Source organism: Petaurus breviceps, unplaced genomic scaffold (assembly GCF_028583685.1).
Source record: "Petaurus breviceps papuanus isolate PSGF00001 unplaced genomic scaffold, PetGlider_PUasm1.0 220, whole genome shotgun sequence".
Lineage (NCBI taxonomy): Eukaryota > Metazoa > Chordata > Mammalia > Diprotodontia > Petauridae > Petaurus > Petaurus breviceps.
The window spans coordinates 5,904,237-5,924,260 of NW_027185876.1; the positions used below are offsets into that span (position 1 = coordinate 5,904,237).

Genomic DNA, 20,024 nt, shown 5'->3' on the forward strand with positions numbered 1-20,024 from the left:
AGGTGATAGGGGCAGGGGGGCACTTCTAAACTCCATTAGGTACAACCACTTTAATCTTGTACCAAAGGCTATAGTACTGGAAATAATGAACTACTAATTATAATTTATTTTAACAGTGCAAGTATTAAATATTTTGTTTATATGGCTATAAGAGATGTAATAAGTATACCACGATATCTTTTCAGTTTGCTTTGTTCAAATAAATTTTTAACTTTTTTCAACAGTTCTTCTCTCGTCTCTTCCAAATGACATCTTTCTTCTTTTACTTGCTTCATTTGTTGCATGATCTTGAATCCTAAGGAAGTGTAAACCACATTCATAAACATCTGGAAGCTAAAGGAAGACTAAGTCTTCCACAATTAGAAAAACAAACCACACTTTGAGACTTATTTTCTTTGTGACTGTATAGTATTTATTTACCTCCATGGCAAATGGAGGTTCTGAACATACATGATATCCAAAAAAATACATAAAGGGAAGGTAAGAACCATCCAAAGGAAATACACTTGCATTTATAGTATTTATAAAGCACATATTTTGAGAGTACATTCAAATTCTCTCCTTTAAAATGTACGTATGCAACTACAAATGCAATTGCATATTAGACACTGTCCTGATGGCAAGTAACCATCCTTACATTTTTAAAGTGAGTTACTTTAATAAATCTTGGGGTGGAAAATATCAGACTTTGACTAAGTAGGAAAAAACAGATTTTAGCACCTGTTTTGATGTAGCAACATTATAAACTAATAACTAACAAGTCATTTCTTTGAGTTCTGTTTCTCTGAGTCACAAATCTCACAGTACTTACTCTCATTTTGTAACATAGAGGATTCAAGTATCCCTGGAGCAAAAGCAAGGAGCGGTAGTGAAGGAGGAGCAGAAGGAACTGGTGGCTTGTCATAATCTTCGTCCCCTGACTGTAACCAAACAAAATGCATGGCAGGGAGCCTTTGTGAAATGCTTGTCGATAGAAGAAATGACTCCTTAACAAATTACCCAAGCTGCTCTGTGATATTGCCCAACGTCAGCCAGACGAGGCATCAAGTACCGGCAGTGCAGACAGTTCCCAGGACCCTTGTGACACACCTGGCTTTCAGGGCACGCACTCAAAGAAGAACATATTTTAAGTACGCAGATTTAAGCTGAGTTGTGTGACGGTCATTAAATTCTTTGTGGTACCATTGAAACAGTAGGGTGACCTCACAGAGTGCTGACACAGGTAAACATCAAAGAGGAAACAAAACAGCCCCACACTGCAGCCTGTGCTACACGTGCCGCCCCCCAGAGCCTGCTTCTATCCACATCCTTGCCCCACTTGGCCAGAGCCAGAAGTGTCTTTGGGTGGGAATACTGGCCATAAACACTCATAAGGAATAAGTTTCTTCTCTTAGATTATTGCCCTCTGACATAAGGCAAATACACTGAAGCCAACTGCATTACTTCAAAACTACAGAATCAAAGAAACTTTGGAAGGGTTGACATTTGCTATGATAAGGAATTCCAAATAAATCACTGTTGCAAATATTCCAGAAAATTGTCCCAGTTTCTGCAGATATTTCCAAAAATAAGTTGCCTTGTTGGACAATGTGTATTAACTTATGACTGTACCAATTAATATTACTCGATTTTTTTATGAGTTTGACAAACAGCGCACATGGTTATTTATACATATAAAGAACAAAAAAGGAATATATAACAAAACCATGAATCTCTATTTCATACAGTCTGTAATTTGGAAGCACATAACAAATCAACTCAGCAGTTCTGAAACTGTCCTTCTTGTCTTTGCCTCTCCCTAAACCTCCTTCAGCTACACTAGTTTACTAACTGATAGTTTAAGTAAATTTACTTTCAAAAACACCTTCCGTCTTGAAATAAATTTATGTGGCAAAAGAAAACCATTTGAACTCATTCTCCCTGGTAGAGTGGGTGTTGTGTACCATGAACTACTTCACCAGCCATGTCACCAAAATGAGAGAACTGCCTGGAATTCTATCTACCTCCATTGCCTAAAGGAAGGAGAAAATTTAGGAGTAGGATGAAGTGGAAGAGAATTTGTATTCCTTTGCTTTCAAACAAGGCATGAATGAATTGAATATCTTCTTTACCATTAAAACACTCCTACGTAGTAATGAAATAGAAAGGAAAACTATAGTCATATAGACTTTTGTAATAAGGGTTAAAAAAGAACCCATGGGGGGGGGGGGCGGCCAGGTAGCACAGTGAGTAAGAGCACCAGCTCCAGTGTCGGGATGACCTGGAGATCGAATCCTGGGCTCAGACACTTAGCACCACACCCAGAAATAACTGAATAACTGGCTGTGTAACCTTGAGCAAGTTACTTAACCCCATTGCTTTAAAAAAAAACAACAACCCATAGCTGCTAACTACCAATCTATTGTATTATCTAGCTATTTCATTATGATACCTGATACACATACCTTATTTAACTAAAATTTTTCAAGACCATGATGTTTCAGCTAAGTAAATTTTCCATATAAATGAGGCTTACTCATTATTATTATTAATTCTTGTTTAGGAGTTGATGAACTCTTCCTCAAACACACTGCACATTTCCATGTAAAGAATATTGAACACAATTTAATCTCGTTGATGATCTAGTCATCATTAGGAAAATTATTATACTATGCTATGTCATAAGAGTATGACTCTCTATATCAAAGAAAATTAGTAGGGGCTATTAAAATGTAGATAGATTGCTTAGGGCTTAGATTGCCCCTTTATGGAATTTTCTCAAACCACTTTTTCACTACCTGTTGATTCTTTTATCACTTACATTACTGTCAACAATCTTTCAGTATTTAGGTTACCTGCCTTCTCTCAGATCCTACCCCTGCTTTGCTGATTCTAATTTGCTAGGCATTGTAATTAGGGAAGAACTGAAGACTTTCAGAAGAATCCATGCAAACAAGCATTTTAAGTCAATGGTTTGTAACTTTATGCCACATCTTGCCATCTTTCAACTTTTTTCTCTTAACTCTGAATTTATGGGTTTGTTCTAGGGGATAAAGATTGGCAAAAATCTGAGTGCTAGGTAAGTTGTGTTTGTCAACACAGAGAAGTCTGCTGTCATTTGCAGGCACAGACAGGAGATACAGAGGACATATCGAATGAGATGACTATTGCCCACTTCTGATAACTCATGTGGATGCAGGTGCTGCTGCTGGAAGGAGCTCAGAAAACATTGTTAATATAGTCTTGGACAAGACATTGAAGACTGAAAGGCTGTAAGGACACTCATGGTGTATTCATATTAGGTACTAAATAACAAGTGCTTATTGGATATATTTTTAAAGCCCTTGGAAGAAAGAGGGAGATTTGTGAAATGTGCAGTTGGTGTATGAAAATTGAATTTGATTTCTGGAACATAAGTTCAAATACAGAAATAACAGGATCCTAGAAAGAAATGCAGTGCGCTTAACAAGGGTTGTTACCAATGTAAACACATGTCTTGGAGCCTTGCGTATTTATCTAAAAAAAAAGGATAAAACTTCCTTCATAGATTCTCCAAGTTCAATGCCACAGAGAGTAGCTTATGATATAGGAACAATAGCAACAGAAACATCTAGCAGCTCGAAGGAGACATGAGAAGGAGCCAAGTATAAAACTCCTGGCATCAAATGCCCATGCACAAACACAAAGTATTTGTATAAACAAGTCAACTAGTGATCATAATACAAGGAAGCAAATTTGACCTCATAGGTATGACAGAGACTTGATGGGATCAGACTCTTGATTGGAAAGGGCTCTGGATGGGACATTCCTTATTGAAATGAAACAGGAAAGGTAAATGTAGAGTCTTCTTTGCTGGAACCAGCTCATTCCTTCCAACCATGGGTGTCCCACAGGGTTCTCTCCTGGGCCCTCTTCTCTTCTCCATCTATATACTTTGCTTATTGATCTCAGCAACTCCCATGTATTTAATTACCATCTCTTTGCTGAGCCAACCTCTGCTGACCTCTAATCTTGCATCTCCAACTAGATGTCCAGTAGACATCTTACACTCGCTATGTCCAAAACAGAACTCATTATCTTCTCCCCTAAGCTCTCTCCGTCCCTGACCTTCCCTACTGCTGTAGAGGGTAACACCATCCTCTCAGTCCCTCAGGCTCACAATCTAGGTATCATTCTTTATTCGTCACTCTCTCTCACCTTCCCCCATATCCAATCTGTTGCCAAGGTCTGTTGATTTTTACCTTTGTAGCATCTCTCCTACATTCCCTCTTCTCTCCTCTGACACTGACATTACCCTTAACACCTCATTCCTGAATTATTGCAACAGTTTGCAGGTGGTTCTGCCTGCCTTAAGTCTCTCCCTACATTAATCCATCTTCCATTCAGCCACTAATGGTTTTCCTGAGGTGTAGGTCTGACCAGCCAATAAACTCTACTGGTTCCCTAGTGTCGTCATGATCAAATATAAAACATCCTATAACCTAGCCCTCTCCTAACTTTCAAGTGTCCTTACACCTTACTCCCTACTACAAACTCTTCAACTCGGTGACACTGGCCGTCTGGCTGTTTGAGAAACAAGACACTCCATCTCTTGTCTCTGAGAATTTTCTCTGGCTATCCCTTGTGCCTGGAACACTCTCCTCCCTCATCTCTGCCTACCTACCTTCCTGGCTTCCTTTAAGTCCCAACTAAAAATCTCATCTTGTACAGGAAGCCTTCCCTAACCCCTCCTAATTCTAGTGCCTTCCCTGTTAATTATTTCCAATTTGTCTTGTATATATCTTGTTTGTGTATATTTGTTGTCTTTCCCATGAAACTGTCAGCTCTTTGAGGGTAAGACTGTCTTCTGCTGTATCTCAAGAGGTAGCTAGTGTCCAGCACATAGTAGACATCTAATAAATATTTACTGATTGATTAAGGAGTGTAGCATTGTATCTTAAGACATAATCATTTCAAGAAATACAGAAAATCAGAAGGCAGAAACATGGTGAGAGAACCTGAGATAAATATCAATAGAGACAGAAACAGAGACAATGTAGTGACTTCCATATATTATAGACCACTTGGATAGAAAGACAGAATAAGTGGAATGTGGGTAACAAATCACAGGCCTGGCAAGGAGGCATTATTAGGAGCGACTCTAGCTAGCTCTAGAATTGTTCTTTTTGTCATTTTATAGAATCGCTCTTGCTGTCCAAAAGAGAGTGATCCCACTCCTGACAGAGGAGTGATGGATTCCAGTTGCAGACATATGCTTTGAAACACTAAATGTGAGAATTTTTTTGCTCAAATATGCATCCTGTTGTGAATATTTTGTTCTTATTTTTTTCTTTTTCAATTTGGTTGGGGCAGGGAGAGATGGAGAGTTAGGAATGAAATTTTAAAAAAGAAAGAAAAGAAAAAGTGAGGAAGAAAAGTGGGTCATTGAAAAATGTTATTTAAATGCCTCGAAGAGAACAGAAGGAAGGCCAGAAGGAATCACAAACAATGAAGACAGCATGGAAAGTAACATGTTGAATTTATTATATATTTTAAAGGAAAATCAAGCTGTAAACAAAAGTTTCACTATTGTATATTTGGAGGTGCTCATTTTAGTTGATTTTAAATTCTAAAATTAAAAGTGAGGATTTTTTTTAAACCAAAGCTAATAATTTCTTAACTTGCCTGAAGATGATAATTTCATCCTTAGAAAGATAAAGGAACCAAAAAGGGAAGATTCTATTTTGGAACTGTCTTACCAACAAAGAGGAGTTGTTTGGTTGAATAAAAATGACAGGAACCATGAGATGTGACCACTACAACATAGAATTTGGGATAGAGGAGAGGAAAGTAGGTGCTAGCCTGACACGTATCTTAGATTTGGAGAAGAGGTCACAAAAAGTTTATAGAAAGGATAGGCAGGATTCAATAGACTAAAATTCTAAAAGGGAAGTCAGCCTAGAGGGTAAGGGAAGCTCTCAAGAATGAGATTATGAAAACATAAAGAGAAAAAATTCCATTGAAGGGGGAGGTTGGTGGTGCAGTGAATAGAACACCGGCTTTGGAGTCAGGAGGACCTGAATTCAAATCTGACCTCAGACACTTAACACACTTACTAGTCCAGCGACCTTGAGCAAGTTACTTAACCTCAATTGCCCTGCCTTCCCCCCCCTCCAAAAAGCAAAAAAAAAAAATTACACCGAGGAGGAAAAGGGGCAGCTGTCCAAAGAGACTGATGTGGATAAACAGGGCAGCCATTGACCAACTTAGACTTTCCAGAAACGTATGGAAGGTAGAAGGTAACAGAACAAATAGAAAAGAAAGGCAGGGCAGCAAGAAGAATGCCAGGTGCAGGAAATCTGAGAGCACCGAGGACAATGACAAGAAAATAAGCGATAACAAAAAGGGTTTTTTAGAGCTTTGCTAAGAAAAGGCCTAGGGACACAGCAGTGCTAGAACTGCTCCTTAGGGCAGGTGTTACAATGACAATTGAATACAGAGAGAAAAGAAGCATTGCCTGTTATTTCACTTCATAATCTTTGGATTGGAAAGGACAGGACAAAAATGCAAATAGGGAGATGCAATTGCTGAGCTATTGTCAGGGATCTTTGAATGACTAAGGAAAATGGACACAAAGAGGTAAATGAAAAAAGTGATACATGTTCCAGCACTCCTGGAATAATGATAACTGAAGGAAGAAAGAGTGTAAACCTACTTAACTCCTATTTTTCTTCCATTTTTCCTCTACTAAAGAAAATGATCTTTTGAATTAAAAAAAAGAACAAAAGTTGGTACAAAATAGTTTATAATCAATCAAGATGCATTCATTAAGCATCTACGTCATGTGCCAGTCATTGTACAAAGCTCTGGGGATACAAAGACCAAATGGAACAGTCCTTCCCCTCGATGAGCTTACAAACCATTGGGAGAGACATGTCCATGTATATACAAAATAAATGAAAAATGAATACACAGTAATTGAGGAGGAAAGGCAAGCCCAGTCGGGATGAGCATGAGAGGCATGCAGAAAGTAGCCACGGGGTGACTTTTAATGGAAAATAAAGTCTGAATAGGAGAGGGTGAGGTCAGAGTGCACTGCAGGCATTGGGAGCAGCTCACTGGAGAGCAAGAAGACAGGTTGTGTGTGAAAAACAGCAAAAGGATTGTCCAGATGGATAACAGTGTGAAGGGGACAGATGTATGAGAAGGCCTGAGAGAGAGCTTCCTAACAGCCTCTGGAGGGCTCCAAGTGCCCAACAGAGGAGTTGTACTCAATCACAAGAGTCAGTGGGGACTACCACAGTTTACTGAGTAGCTCAGTGATAACATTGTAGTTTACTGGATAGTTGTGACAATTTCAGATTTATACTTAAGGAAAATTACTTAAGCAGTCAGGGATGAACCGTAAATAGGGAGAGACCAGAGGAAGAGAGACAAATTAGGTCATAAGTAAAGGAGTACTAAGACATTAGTTAACTTACTTCAGTTGTAATTACCTGGTCTAGATGGGCCCAAAGACTGCTACAGTAGTTGTGAAAGACTCCCCCAAATCCTGAAACACAGGTGAACTGAGCTCTGGGCAAAATGACTGACTGGGATAGCACTTCAGGCAAGTGATGCAAGTTACAGAAACAGTCCAGGCAGCTTAGGGCTGCAGACTAGCCCTCATCAGAGCCACTGTGATAATCTATTCCATACAGAGAATAGTGGAGTATGCTCCTTCCGGTTCTCCTACCACAAGGAAAGATGGACCAGAACACCCCAGAGATAGCAATACTCCACCTGATGGACACCACAAGTGAATACAAAGTGGGCAGAAGGTTTGAACCCTTTTATTATACATCAGTCTTCTATCATAACAAACCTGGAACCTGATCTAATCAGCTATTGGCCAGGGCTTTGTACTGCTTTCTATAAATGGTTCTCTCAGCTCCTAGTGAGACAAAAGCATATTGTAGACCAATCTAAGTCAATCCTAAGAATTAACTTCATCCCCAAACCCAAATTAGGTTAAATAAGAGCTGATATTGAACAGTTATTAAAATCTGAAGAGGAAAAAGTTGAGGAACCTAATGTCACTGAAAACTTCTCTTAAACACCAGAAAGCCTAATAAATAAAAGGATGACAAAAATAATACCCATGACTCAAATTATTTTCATGAGGAGATGGGCACACTGAGGCTAATATTTCTCAGAGCCCCCTCTGAGTTTTATAGAATGAATCCAGCTAACAGACAACTACACCAGAACAGATTAATTTAAAAAGTTGGCATTTGCTATAATCATCATGAATAAACTCATTTTCCCACAATATTTGACAAAAAGTATAAAAGCATTTAGTGATCTGCACACAACAGATATGCAGCAGCTGTTGCCATAGTAAGAACCCTAAGAGGAAAGGTGAAGCTATCAAGCAATACTCTTAAGTACAGGTGTCAAACACCACTATTGCAGGAGAGGCTTGAGAAAGCTGTTGAAGACCTGTGGAAAGATATTGGGAAGACTGAATATCCACCTCTTATACACCAAGGAAAACTTGAATGCCATATTGCCCAATTAATGGCAACAAAAAATGTGGAACAGAATTCAGAAAACAAAGTATATCAGAAACTGTAGATTCCCCTAACTAGATTGAAAGCAAAAGTAAAAAATGGGAGGCAATACAAATAGTACAAAGAACAAATTAAATAATTTAAATTAAATGAAAACTGAGAAAAGAACCTAGGATTTGACAGCTAATAGATCACTGGAAACTTTGGAGAAAGTGATTTAAATTGAGTGATAATTTCAGAAGCCAGATTGCAAGAGACTGAGAAGAAAGTGAATAAAGAGGAAGTAGGGGCAAAGAGCATAGATAACTGTAGGGTATTTACCCCTGGGGTAGAAGAGAAAGACAGAGACAGAGAGACAGAGAGAGAGAGACAGAGACAGAGAGAGAGAGAGAGAGAGAGAGAGAGAGAGAGAGAGAGAGAGAGAAAAAGCGAGTGTGGAGGGTTCAGTCTTGGTGAGAAGGCCACTTCTTCAGAGTATCAAATTAAGGAATAGAGCATGGGTGGTGGGGGTAATGTTAAGGATTTTCTGAAATGACAAGTAGCAGAGAGGAGGGAACCCATAACAAATCGTCTTTTCCTCAGTAATGAGGTCTCTGATCAAGAGGGTCAAGGAAGGATCATAGGACCACAGAAATAGAGCTTGAAGGTACCTTAAAAGTGTTCTAGTATAACTTCACCGTTTTCATAGTTGAGGAAACTGAAGGCTAGACAGATTATATGACTTACACAATATCACACAAGCAACAAATGATGGGGGTAGATTTGAAACCCAAGTCTCCTGACTTCAAGAGAGGAGAGAAGGTTGGCAATAGCCCATGTAGAAATTCCAACATAAAATTGATTAGAGAATTGTGAAAAGACTGCCTTCTGGCACTCACTACTCTTGAGATTAGGTCACAAATGTTTGGGGTAAACTTAGTCAGTACTAAGGTGTGATTACCTCCTGTACTAATCAGCAGCACTGTGAGTTGGAGCAGAGGAGGCAGATGATGGTAATAATTCTAGTTTGTGGTTTGGTAAATCATGAATACTTATAGAACAAGGGGGCAGGGCATAAAAGTAGAGAAAAGTGTAACATTAAACTGGTTAGCAACAGGGTGAAACTTGGGAAGAGAGGAAAGCACGGGCCAGAGCAAGGGTGACAAATCAGGGAAAGAACGGAGGAGTGAGGCAGGGCCTGGAAGTCATAGTGAGAATGAAAGACCAATTTAGGATGAGTGAGGAATAAGGGAAGATGAAACGATGAAGGATTTACAGAGTACCTAGAAGACCCCAAATGAGAAGAACATTATACAATGAAAACATTTTGTTATTATAAGTAACAGGCCTGGCCCTTGAGAAGAGGAAATGCACTTCCCTTATGCTGATATATTAGGAGACTATGAGTGAAGAATGGTGCATACACTTTAAGATGCAATTACTGGGCATTGTTTTTTTTTTAAACTGAGGTGTATTTTTTGGCTACAAGAAGGGGCTTACATAGAATAAGGACTGGAAGAGACATATATCTGAAAATGACTGTGATATTTAAAAAAGCATCACTAAAAACTTATGATTTTTATTTTCAAAAAATCACGGGGAACAGAATTATTGTTGGATAGGACTCCAATGTTCAAAGGAGATAATGCAGACTGTAAATTACAGGCCAGTATATTTAACTTGGATACCTGGAAAAACTATAGAATGTATTATGAAAGGCATGCTTAGTTACCATTGAGAAAAGGAAGCCATGATCACTAAGAGGCAACACAATTTTGTCAAGAAAAGGGTATGCCAGACTGACTTCATTTCCTTTTTTGATAGGACTACTAGAATTGTAGAGAAGAGGAAGGCCACAGAAATAATTCACCAAGATTTTAGTGAAGGATCTGACAAAGTCTCTCACGCTATTTTTGTGGAAGAGATTGAGAGGAGTGGACTGATGTTAATGATGATGCCTGTTATTTATAGAGCGTCTTAAGGCTTTCAGAGTATTTTACCTATGTACCTACTACCATGTGAAGTAGGTACTATTATTATACCTATTTTACAGATGAGGAAACCAAGGCTCAGAGAGGCTGATATGTGTGATATGTAAGGGATATGTACGATACGGTAGTCCAAAAAAAAGGTTAATGTAATTTTAGGTTACAAGAAAAACAGTTTCCAAGATTACTAAGGAGGAGATCATTCCACTGTACTCTGCTGCGGTCAAACCATATATTGCATATTTTCTTCTGTTTTAGGCACGATATTTTGGGAAGGAGATTAACCAGGTGAAGAGCACACAGAGAAGGTCAAAGGGTGGCCAAAAGCTACAAGATCATGACATATGTAAATTAACTGGGGAGCATGGGGGTGTTCTGACTAGAGAATTAAATATTTAAGGGGCACATTAATGTCTCTCTTGGGTATCTGAAAGGCAATCATGTGAGGGAGGAATCAGACTTGTCCTCTCAGTCTCAGAGAACAGACACAGGAGCAGTGGGTGAAAGATGAAAAGAAGCCAACATAAAAAAGAGACACTCCCCAACGAGTTTTGTCAAAAAGCTGAATGGAGTCCCTTGGGAGATGCTCGGTTCTCTCTCCCTGGAGGCCTTCCATCAAAGGCTTGATGAGAACGTCAGTATCCCAGGGACGGGATTCCTGACGCTCCTGTACTTCTCTGTCTGAAATAAATGGCACTAGAAGGCCTCTGACATCCCTGCCACCTCTGAAGTTCTATGAAATATATCAATTCCTCGCTCCCTTATTCACTTTCATATATCTGTGAGAAATCTGTTTAGAATTATGTAAATGATCACATAGACAATACAACGAATACTAGATCAGTCATATAAATCAATCTTTCTTAAAAGTTATCTAGCAACTAAGTTTGTTTTAAAAATAACCCTTGATTACATACACCATACCCTCCTATTCAGAACGAATGAGTTATTAGACTTAGGAATGGTAATGATAAAAGATACAGAGGTTCTACTAGCTGTATTTAATGCTTTATGTAGATCATCTTACTCATAACAATTCTGTGAGGCAGGCAGACCTCACTGTGTGCTGTCAAAAAATACATGCCCATTCGAAAACTTTTACTGACTACCACTTAGTTTAAAGGTGACAGATTGATCCAGAGCTTGGCACAAAGGTGTATTAATACTGATTGACTGTTCCAAGCTTATGTTATAGCTTGGTCACTGTCTGGAAGCATATCAAATTTGGTTAAAATCAGTCAACTTCTTCAAAAGTTATAATGCAACAAAAAAAGTGTAAATTTCTAAGTAGAGGAGTAGAAACAGAAAATTCAGTTTTCAAATGTTTCTGTTAAGACAATTATATCTATGGAAACAAAGTAAGGGTATGGAATAAAGTTAAAATTAAGAGTTAATCTAATAAAACCTCTTTATAACACGATTAGCTTCAGTCAACAAGCATTTATTAAGTGCTTACTACTGTATGTGCCAGGTACTGGGCTAAGTGATAGCTATTTAAAAAAAAAGTACAGAAATAGTCCCTACCCTCAAGGAGCTTATTTCCTAGGGGAAGTGACAGGTAACTAAATTAGTTTATATTGTGATAATGAACCCCTTATCACCTAAGAGCAAACCATCCTATCCTCAAATCTTATTTCCTATTCTCATCTTCATTCAACATCTCTATCCATTTAATGCTCTACTAGAAACCTGTCCTTCCTTCTTCTGTGCCCTCTGGGACTCCTATTCTGTAATTAACAAGCTTCTATTCAATTTAGACCTGTTTTTCTCATGCTTTTCCCATTTTCTAAAACTCACAAAAATCTTGCTTCCCCCAAGAATAATGGATACCAGACTGTTCTTGCTAGTGATAGATGTACCTGACTCATTAGTGCTGGAAGAAGAGTTGAAATACTTCCCACTGTTCCTTCTAGATCCTCCTTCTGATGGCATCACTCAGTAATTTCCCTTCCTCTGAGGTTCACTCTTTCCAAACTGTCCACCCAGTCCAGACTCTGGTAGCTATTATCAATCAGTTCCCAGAATATTCTTCTTCCTTTCTCTTGGAGTTCACTAGTCTTGACTCAGAGAGTCCTTTTCTGACCCAACTCCTACCCCTATATTATTGGACTTCAACATTAGAAAGAAAGAAAGAAAGATAGATAGATAGATAGATAGATAGATAGATAGATAGATAGATAGATAGATAGATAGATAGAGATATTTCCTCAAATATCTTAACCTTCCAGTTTCTCACTTCTTATGACATCTATTCCACTTCAGAAATGTCATGTCCTTGAACTTGCCATCACTCACAAGTGTTACAATTCCTTGACCAAGAACTCTGGAATTCTTTTACCAAAACATGCCATTCTATGTTTCCCTAAGTTTTACTCCTTATAAGCCCATTCTTTATCCTCTCTGACTCCCAAGCCCTCCAGCCTTTAGCACTTACCATGCCATTACAACAGCTCTAGCCCGACTCTTGACCCCTGAGTCAATCAGTTTAATTTTACACTATGTTCCACTCTTGAAATTCTTGTTCCCTCATCCTAACCTTGCTCATATTTTGCCAAATCTGAGTTTTGTTGACTAATTGATCTGTTTTCTCCACACCCACAAAGGTGCTGCTGAATGAAGTTGAAGTTACCATACTTATGGTAACTAATCTCAACTGTGCCCTCATTGCATCAAGGTAATCCCCTTACCCTTCCCTGAATAAATTCTCTATCCTAAATTTGGTTATTCCAAATTTTCTCTTCTCTCAGGAACCTTAAATTACCCCTTCCTCATACCCTCTTAGTTGAAAGCTTTGCCTCATATTTTACCAAGAAAGGTGAGGCAATTCTCTGTGAGTTCCCTATTTTCCCCTTTTCATCACACATACTCCTTTATATGTCTCCACTTGTATTCCATTCTCTGGGGAAAAGAAAAGAGATGGTCTTCACCTTAGTCTTTTGCACTCTAATCTCTAGCCTATTGCCCTTGCCATTTTCCCACCCACCCCCATCTTTTATCTCTTGCTAACTAATGGCTCCTTCCTCATCACCTACACCAAACATACCTAAATTTCCTTCATTCTAAAAAAAAAATTAGCTCACTAGATTCTGTCATTATTGTTACCTACAATCCTGTATCCCTTCCTATTTAAGCTGAACTTGAAAAAAGATATCTAAACTTTTTTTTTTCTTTTCGGAGGGCAGCTAGTAAGTGTGTCAAGTGTCTGAGGCCGGATTTTGAACTCGGGTCCTCCTGACTCCAGGGTCAGTACTCTATTCACTGCACCTCCTAGTTGCCCCGATATCTAAACTCTTTGCCTACATTTCCTATCCTCTCATTCTCTTACCAGCCCTCTTCAATCTAACTTCCAATCTCATTACTCAACTGAAATTGCTCTCTCCAAAGTTGCCAAGGATCTTTTAATGGCCTTTCCTCAGTCCCTAGCCTTCTTGACTTCTCTGTAGAACTGGAGAGTGACTATCTTCTCCTCCTTGATACTTTCTCCTCTCAGTTTTCACAATGACCCTCCTTGGTTCTCCTCTTTTCTGCTCCTTCTTAGTCTTCTTTGTTGGACCATTGTCCATCATCCCCCCTTTCCCCTGTGGGTGTAGCTGGGGGCTTCATTTTCACTCTGTACTCTCTCACTCATCGTGTCCCATGATTTTCACCATTATTTCTGGGTAGATACACTTATGTCTCGTCTGTCCAGCTCTTATTTCTCTCCCAGTCTCTAGTTCCCTGTCACCAATGGACTATTGAGCATTTTGAACTAAATATCCCTCAAATATCTCAAATTCACCATGCCCCAAACAAAACTAATTTCTTTTCCCCCAAAATATTTTTAACTCTTTTTAACTTGTTTCTGTAGAAAGGACTAACAGCCTTCCATTCATTCAGGTTCACAACCTAAACTCCTCAGTCTGACTCACCTCACACATTCAATCAGCTGCTGAGTCTTACAGTTTCTATCTCCACAGCATCACGTATAGCCTAGTGTCCACTCACACAGACACTACCCTAATCTGTGTCTTTATCACTTCTCGCCTAGACCATACAATATCTTTCTACGTGGTCTCCCTGCCTCTATTGATTCCTTACTCCTGTCTACTCCCTATATAGCTGCCAAATGATTTTTCTAAGATATAGATAGGTCTGACCTTGGCATCCCTCTATGAATTCCATTGAGTCCATATGAACCTCTAGGATGAAATATCATTTTGAGGTGGTCTTTGGTCTGACATTTAAAACTTCACAACATTGCTACCTCTTACCTGTCTAGTCTCATGATACACATTCCTACCCTCCATGTACTCTATAGTCTACTCCCTCCGGGCTGCTCACTTCTCTTTACGCATGACACCATCTTTGTTTATATGACTTTACACCTGTCCCCATGCCCAGAACACTCTCTCTGCTCACCTCTGGGTCTGGGAATACTGGATTTTCTTTAAGACTTAATCTGAGTACCACCTTTTCCATGAAGCCTTTCCTGACCCCTGTAAATGCTGGTGCTCCCCACACCAGGTAACTTTGTGTTTGATTCATAAATGGTTTGTAGACAACTACAGATGTGCAGGGTGTCTCCCTGTCAGAATGCAGACTCCTCCAGGACACAGACCATTTTACGTCTATATCTATATGCTCAGCACCTCGCAGAGTGCCTGGCACACAGGAAACACTTCGTAAAAGGTTTGCTGATTGATTTCATGGGTCACGTCATGTTGTCTGGGTACTGGGTCATTTCTAGAAACAGTCTCCCTCTTTACTCTTAGGCACAGACTACACAACACATACTGATGATGTAAGCCTCAGTCTGGGTGTGGTCAAAACAGGCTCACTGTACAGTGTCCCACTTACTCAGCAGCCTTCTCAATGTCAGTTTCTTATGTTGTTTTCAAAGTAAAATACAGTATAAGAGCCCTACTAATGCAAAAGATACAGTAAAATGATATATTTATTATCAGACACTTTGCTAGAAGATGGAATGTAATAAAGATACAGGTATTTCTTTTGTAAGATGCTTTTTTTTGACAAACAGTATCGGGACATTCTCCTTCCTCTCTCCTCCCCATCCCCAACTGCAAATGAAATAAGTCATCCCTACCAACCCACCCACAGGTTAGACAGAGAGTACTCCTGCCTCTTTCTCTGCTTGGTAGTACAGAGGGCTGAGCATGTTCCCCCCTAATTAAATGACTAGATTGTACAAGCTGGAGATAATGTAGGTCCATTATTTCATAAACTTTAAAGAACTTTATAAATGTCAGCTAATGTGGTTATCGTTGCTCCTCTGCCTTGAGACTATAGGCCACAGCCCATCTACAAAGATGTGTACACGAAGCAGCAGCCTTGCCCCCCCTGTCTTCATTGCTACTACTCTGGATCCAGGGCCACGAAAAATCAAGACTTCTTTTCTAACCTCACCAGAACCCAACAGACTTTGATGAAAGGAAATGTATCCTTTTATTTATTAGTGATGGTGATATTATATGGAATTCTTGGTAGCCACAAAAACTGACAGCCCAAAGAAAGTGATTTTTCCCTTGAACTGAGGATAAAACTGATTTGAGCAGAAAATTCAAAAGGGATTTGGTGAGAATGGTTTTTACCTCTCTTTTTTCATTAGTGCATGTTGTTTGTTTATTCCCAAATGCAGAATAGAGAATTCAGTTCATCTTAATGATAATGAAATTAGAAGTGTTTTATTAGTAGAAACAGAAATTTTAATCTGCAATGCTGCATGAATTTTAACGTAAGCATTGCAATAATCTGTCATATTTATAAAGTGTTAAATCATACCAGATCTTCCTTTCTCCTACTGGCTTCAGTGATCTTGTCTCCGTTTTCCCACAGGAATAGGCTGAAGGATATAATATACATTTGGAAAGTCTTGTCAAAAAGTGATTTATTAATATCTTTTTTAATTTTAAAAAAAATCTGTTCTTTGTAATTTTTAGGAAATATTTATGTACAATACAAATAAAGAGATTTTGTTCATAAAGTGATATATTCCTTACTCATGATCAACACAATAATATCATCTGACACTTATATAGCATTTTAAGGTCCACAAAGAGCTTTAATACATTGTCTCACATTATATTCAGTATCAACAGTCCAAAGTAAAGTCAAATTTAATATACATATTATAGGTAAACCCAGATATGCATTAATACCCACAACATGAAAAGAAGAATGAGCAATTTATGAATCAGGCTTCTATTCATGATTCTACTGTTAAGGATAATCATTGAAGCACCTTTGCTGTGAATATAAATGACAATGTATGAAAATGAATGAAATACCTGAACCTTGGATCCTGCTATGAAATCTGAGTTATTTTTTTAAAAAAACTGATGAAAGCTAAGTGTTCTACTGAAGGACAAGAAGATTAATTCAAACAAATAAGTAAAATTGAGAAGTATAAACAGATCCTTAATGAATTTACTAGTTATTCCTCCTAGCTACAGAAACTTTTTTGTTACCAGAATAACCTTTATGACACGGGAAAACTAAAGAGGAAATATTGTCTCTCATTATGAAGGCTAACAATAAATTAGTAGGAAGGTAAGTTTGACAAAAGTGTATCTAAAAGTTTTTTTTTCCTCTCACATATTTGTCTTAATAAGAATCTCTTTAAAAAGTATTCTTTATTTCTCTTGGATTAGTTACTACTATAAAGTTTATAATTAAAATGGATGACAATCACCTTTTTTTGTTTTGTCCATGTAAAATACGTTTATCGTCTAATGCTTCTAGAAATCCATACTTTCTTGCTGGGTATTTTTTAATCTTGTTGTCTTTTAGGCTGACTTTTTTTCCCCCAAAGTTCATACCAACCAATGTTGATTTTTCAGTCACATGAAATAAAATTAAGAATAATTAGAATTTGTTCAATACTTTGCCTATATCATTCATATACCTACCAAACCCTGTCCAACCTGTACACAAAGCATGCCTTTAGAGTACATCATATCAGATATATTCTCATATATGCTTTTACTTTTAAAATCTTTTCACTTAAACAGAATTCTAACATACTAGAAAGCTACAAAACTTAACTTTAAGGCATTAATATTTTAAAAGGCTCTATTAAGACCTACTTTAAGGCTTCATAATGGAGAACATACTGTGGGGGTGTCTTTAAGGCCATGCCAATGAATGAAAAACTTTGGCAGGTTTTAGTCATGTAGGAAAGCTTTCAAAGATGATGGATGAAATGCACATGGGTCTTGATACATGTATCTTGTCTACGGATGAGCCCATCTGATGGTGGAAAACTTCATCTCCATATGATTGTAGCCACCAAAAAAAAAATGAAACATTGACCCTGTCAACCCCCAAAATGGACAAAAACAAAGATAGTTGTTTCTGCAAAGATGAGAGACTGGCAGGAAAAGAAGGAAAACTAAGAATCCTAAAGTTCTTAGATCATCTGTAAACATTACTGCAACCAGTGGCACTTTCAAGAAAGTGTAACCATTCTCTAACCACCAATAAAATAATATACTATAGGAGAAACCAAATCACATACATCTTGTTACACTAGCTAGAAGTGAAACATAAATATGTAAAGAAACTAAATATAAGAATGGCTCACAAGTTCTCAGAGAGGCAAATAAAGGAATCATGGTGTTGGTTTAGGGTTACCATGGTGTAGTGCACAGTACTGGACTTGAAATCAGGAGAATCAGTTTCATCAACTATAAAATTATAAAATGAGTACAGTAATATTTATATTACTTTACTCACACAGGAAGGGCTTATAAAGAAAGGCCTTGGTAAATAAAACTTATAGTTCTATATAAATTTGAGTTATTATTGTGCACTTAGAGACAAATAGAAACAACTTTTCATGGGGTACTTGCTGAGCATTGGATGAGCAAATGCATAAGGCTACAATGAAGATAAGTTCAGTTTACATACCAACATTAATTGTAGAAGATGAATTAATTATGGAGGAAAGAATTTCATACCATCCTCCAAATAAGTAAGCTTATACTTTAAGAGGATAAAATGAATGTGAAATTTGACGTAGGGAGGATAGTCAAAACCATATTGGAAAATATGGTTTGGTATAAAAGAAGTCAGAGAAGACTACTCATAAGACTCCCACCTAAACATCATTACTATTTTTTCAAGAACAGAGTTGGGATGTGTTGAATGCAGTGAACACTTAATGACATTTGAAAAACTGGTCATATTCTAACAGAGAGGATGTGATTCATTATAGACATAGCAATCATTTCAGAATCAGCTACCACTATCACTGCAATCAGCTCAATAGCTTGTTAGGACAAAGTCAAAGGGAACACCAAATTAAAAGAAAGGACAAAGATGAAAAATACTATGTATAACTATATAAATTTTAACTCAACCTGTTTTTAAAAGTTGACAAGCAAAAGTAAAGATAATAACTTCCTAGAGGAACTTAGCCAATATAAAAACTGCCACAAAGAAAGTGATGAAAAAGTTCAGAAAGCACCACAATCAGCAAACACTTGGTAGCCACAGATAACACCGGTTTAAAGTACAAGCTCAATTGCAAAATGCTACAAGGTGTATGACAGAAGTGCAATCAAAATACCAGGGGAAAATTACAACAAACCTTCCCAAAATAGGAAGGTATGTAAGAAGCAACTGATCAAAACCACAATTATATGTTAACAAAAATGAGAATTTAAAATTAAGAGGTTTATTTTTAAAGGTATAAAATATCCAGATAAATAGAACACCCAAAAGAACTTAAATAATCCAACTGCAGAAAAGGAAATTGAACTAGCTATAAAGAAACTATCAAAGGAAAAATCTCTGGTCTAGATGGATTTACAGGAAATGTCTATCAAATTTTTTAAAATAATTAATACAAATACCACATAAATTATTCTCAAAATTGAGAGAGTACTCTATCAAATTCCTTTTATCAAATAAATGCAGTCCTAATTTCTAAAACAAGGAAGTATAAAGCAAAAAAAAAAGAGAGAATAACAGACCAGTATTATTAATAAACATCAATTCAAAAATTTTAAATAAAATTCTAGCAAAAAGGCTACAGAAATGTATTCCCCAAAAATCATTTACTCTAATCAGGTTGGATTTAAATCAAGAATGTTCAACATTAGGAAAACAACATAATTAACCAAATTAAAAATAAATTCACATGATTATATTAGTAGATGCAGAAAAAAGTCTTTAATCTAAGTACAGCACCCATTTTTACTTAAAAAACAACCCTACAAAGTATAAGCATAGAGGGATGTTTTTAGTATGAAAAAAGTATCTCTACAGAATCAAAAGTGAATATTCTATACAATAGTGTAACACTAGCTTTCCTTTAAAAAGCATGGATGCTTCTCTTTCCCTTCTACTATTATTTGCCCTGCCTAGAAATGCTAACAATAGCAGGAAGATGAGAGAAAGAAATTAAATCCATAAAAATAGGCAAAGAGGAGACAAAGCTGTGTTTGTTTGCTCTGATGTGGTGGTTTACTTGGGAAATCCTAAGGAATCAGCAAAGAATCTGAGACAATAGCTTCAGTAAAATTTCAGACTACAAAATAAAACCACA

At 37.5% G+C, this 20,024-nt stretch overlaps 1 protein-coding gene across 1 annotated transcript in view; it reads right to left on the reverse strand.

The window, feature by feature from the left end:
- The window catches only part of SPATA1 (spermatogenesis associated 1), a 75,287-nt gene that overhangs the window by 16,021 nt on the left and 39,242 nt on the right, over positions 1-20,024 (reverse strand). The window contains exons 9-12 of the mRNA XM_069094601.1: positions 17,166-17,268; positions 16,256-16,316; positions 812-920; positions 170-295 (exon numbers count right to left, since the gene is read on the reverse strand). Coding sequence (XP_068950702.1) covers positions 170-295; positions 812-920; positions 16,256-16,316; positions 17,166-17,268 — 399 coding nt within the window. The remainder of the gene's footprint in view (positions 1-169; positions 296-811; positions 921-16,255; positions 16,317-17,165; positions 17,269-20,024) is intronic.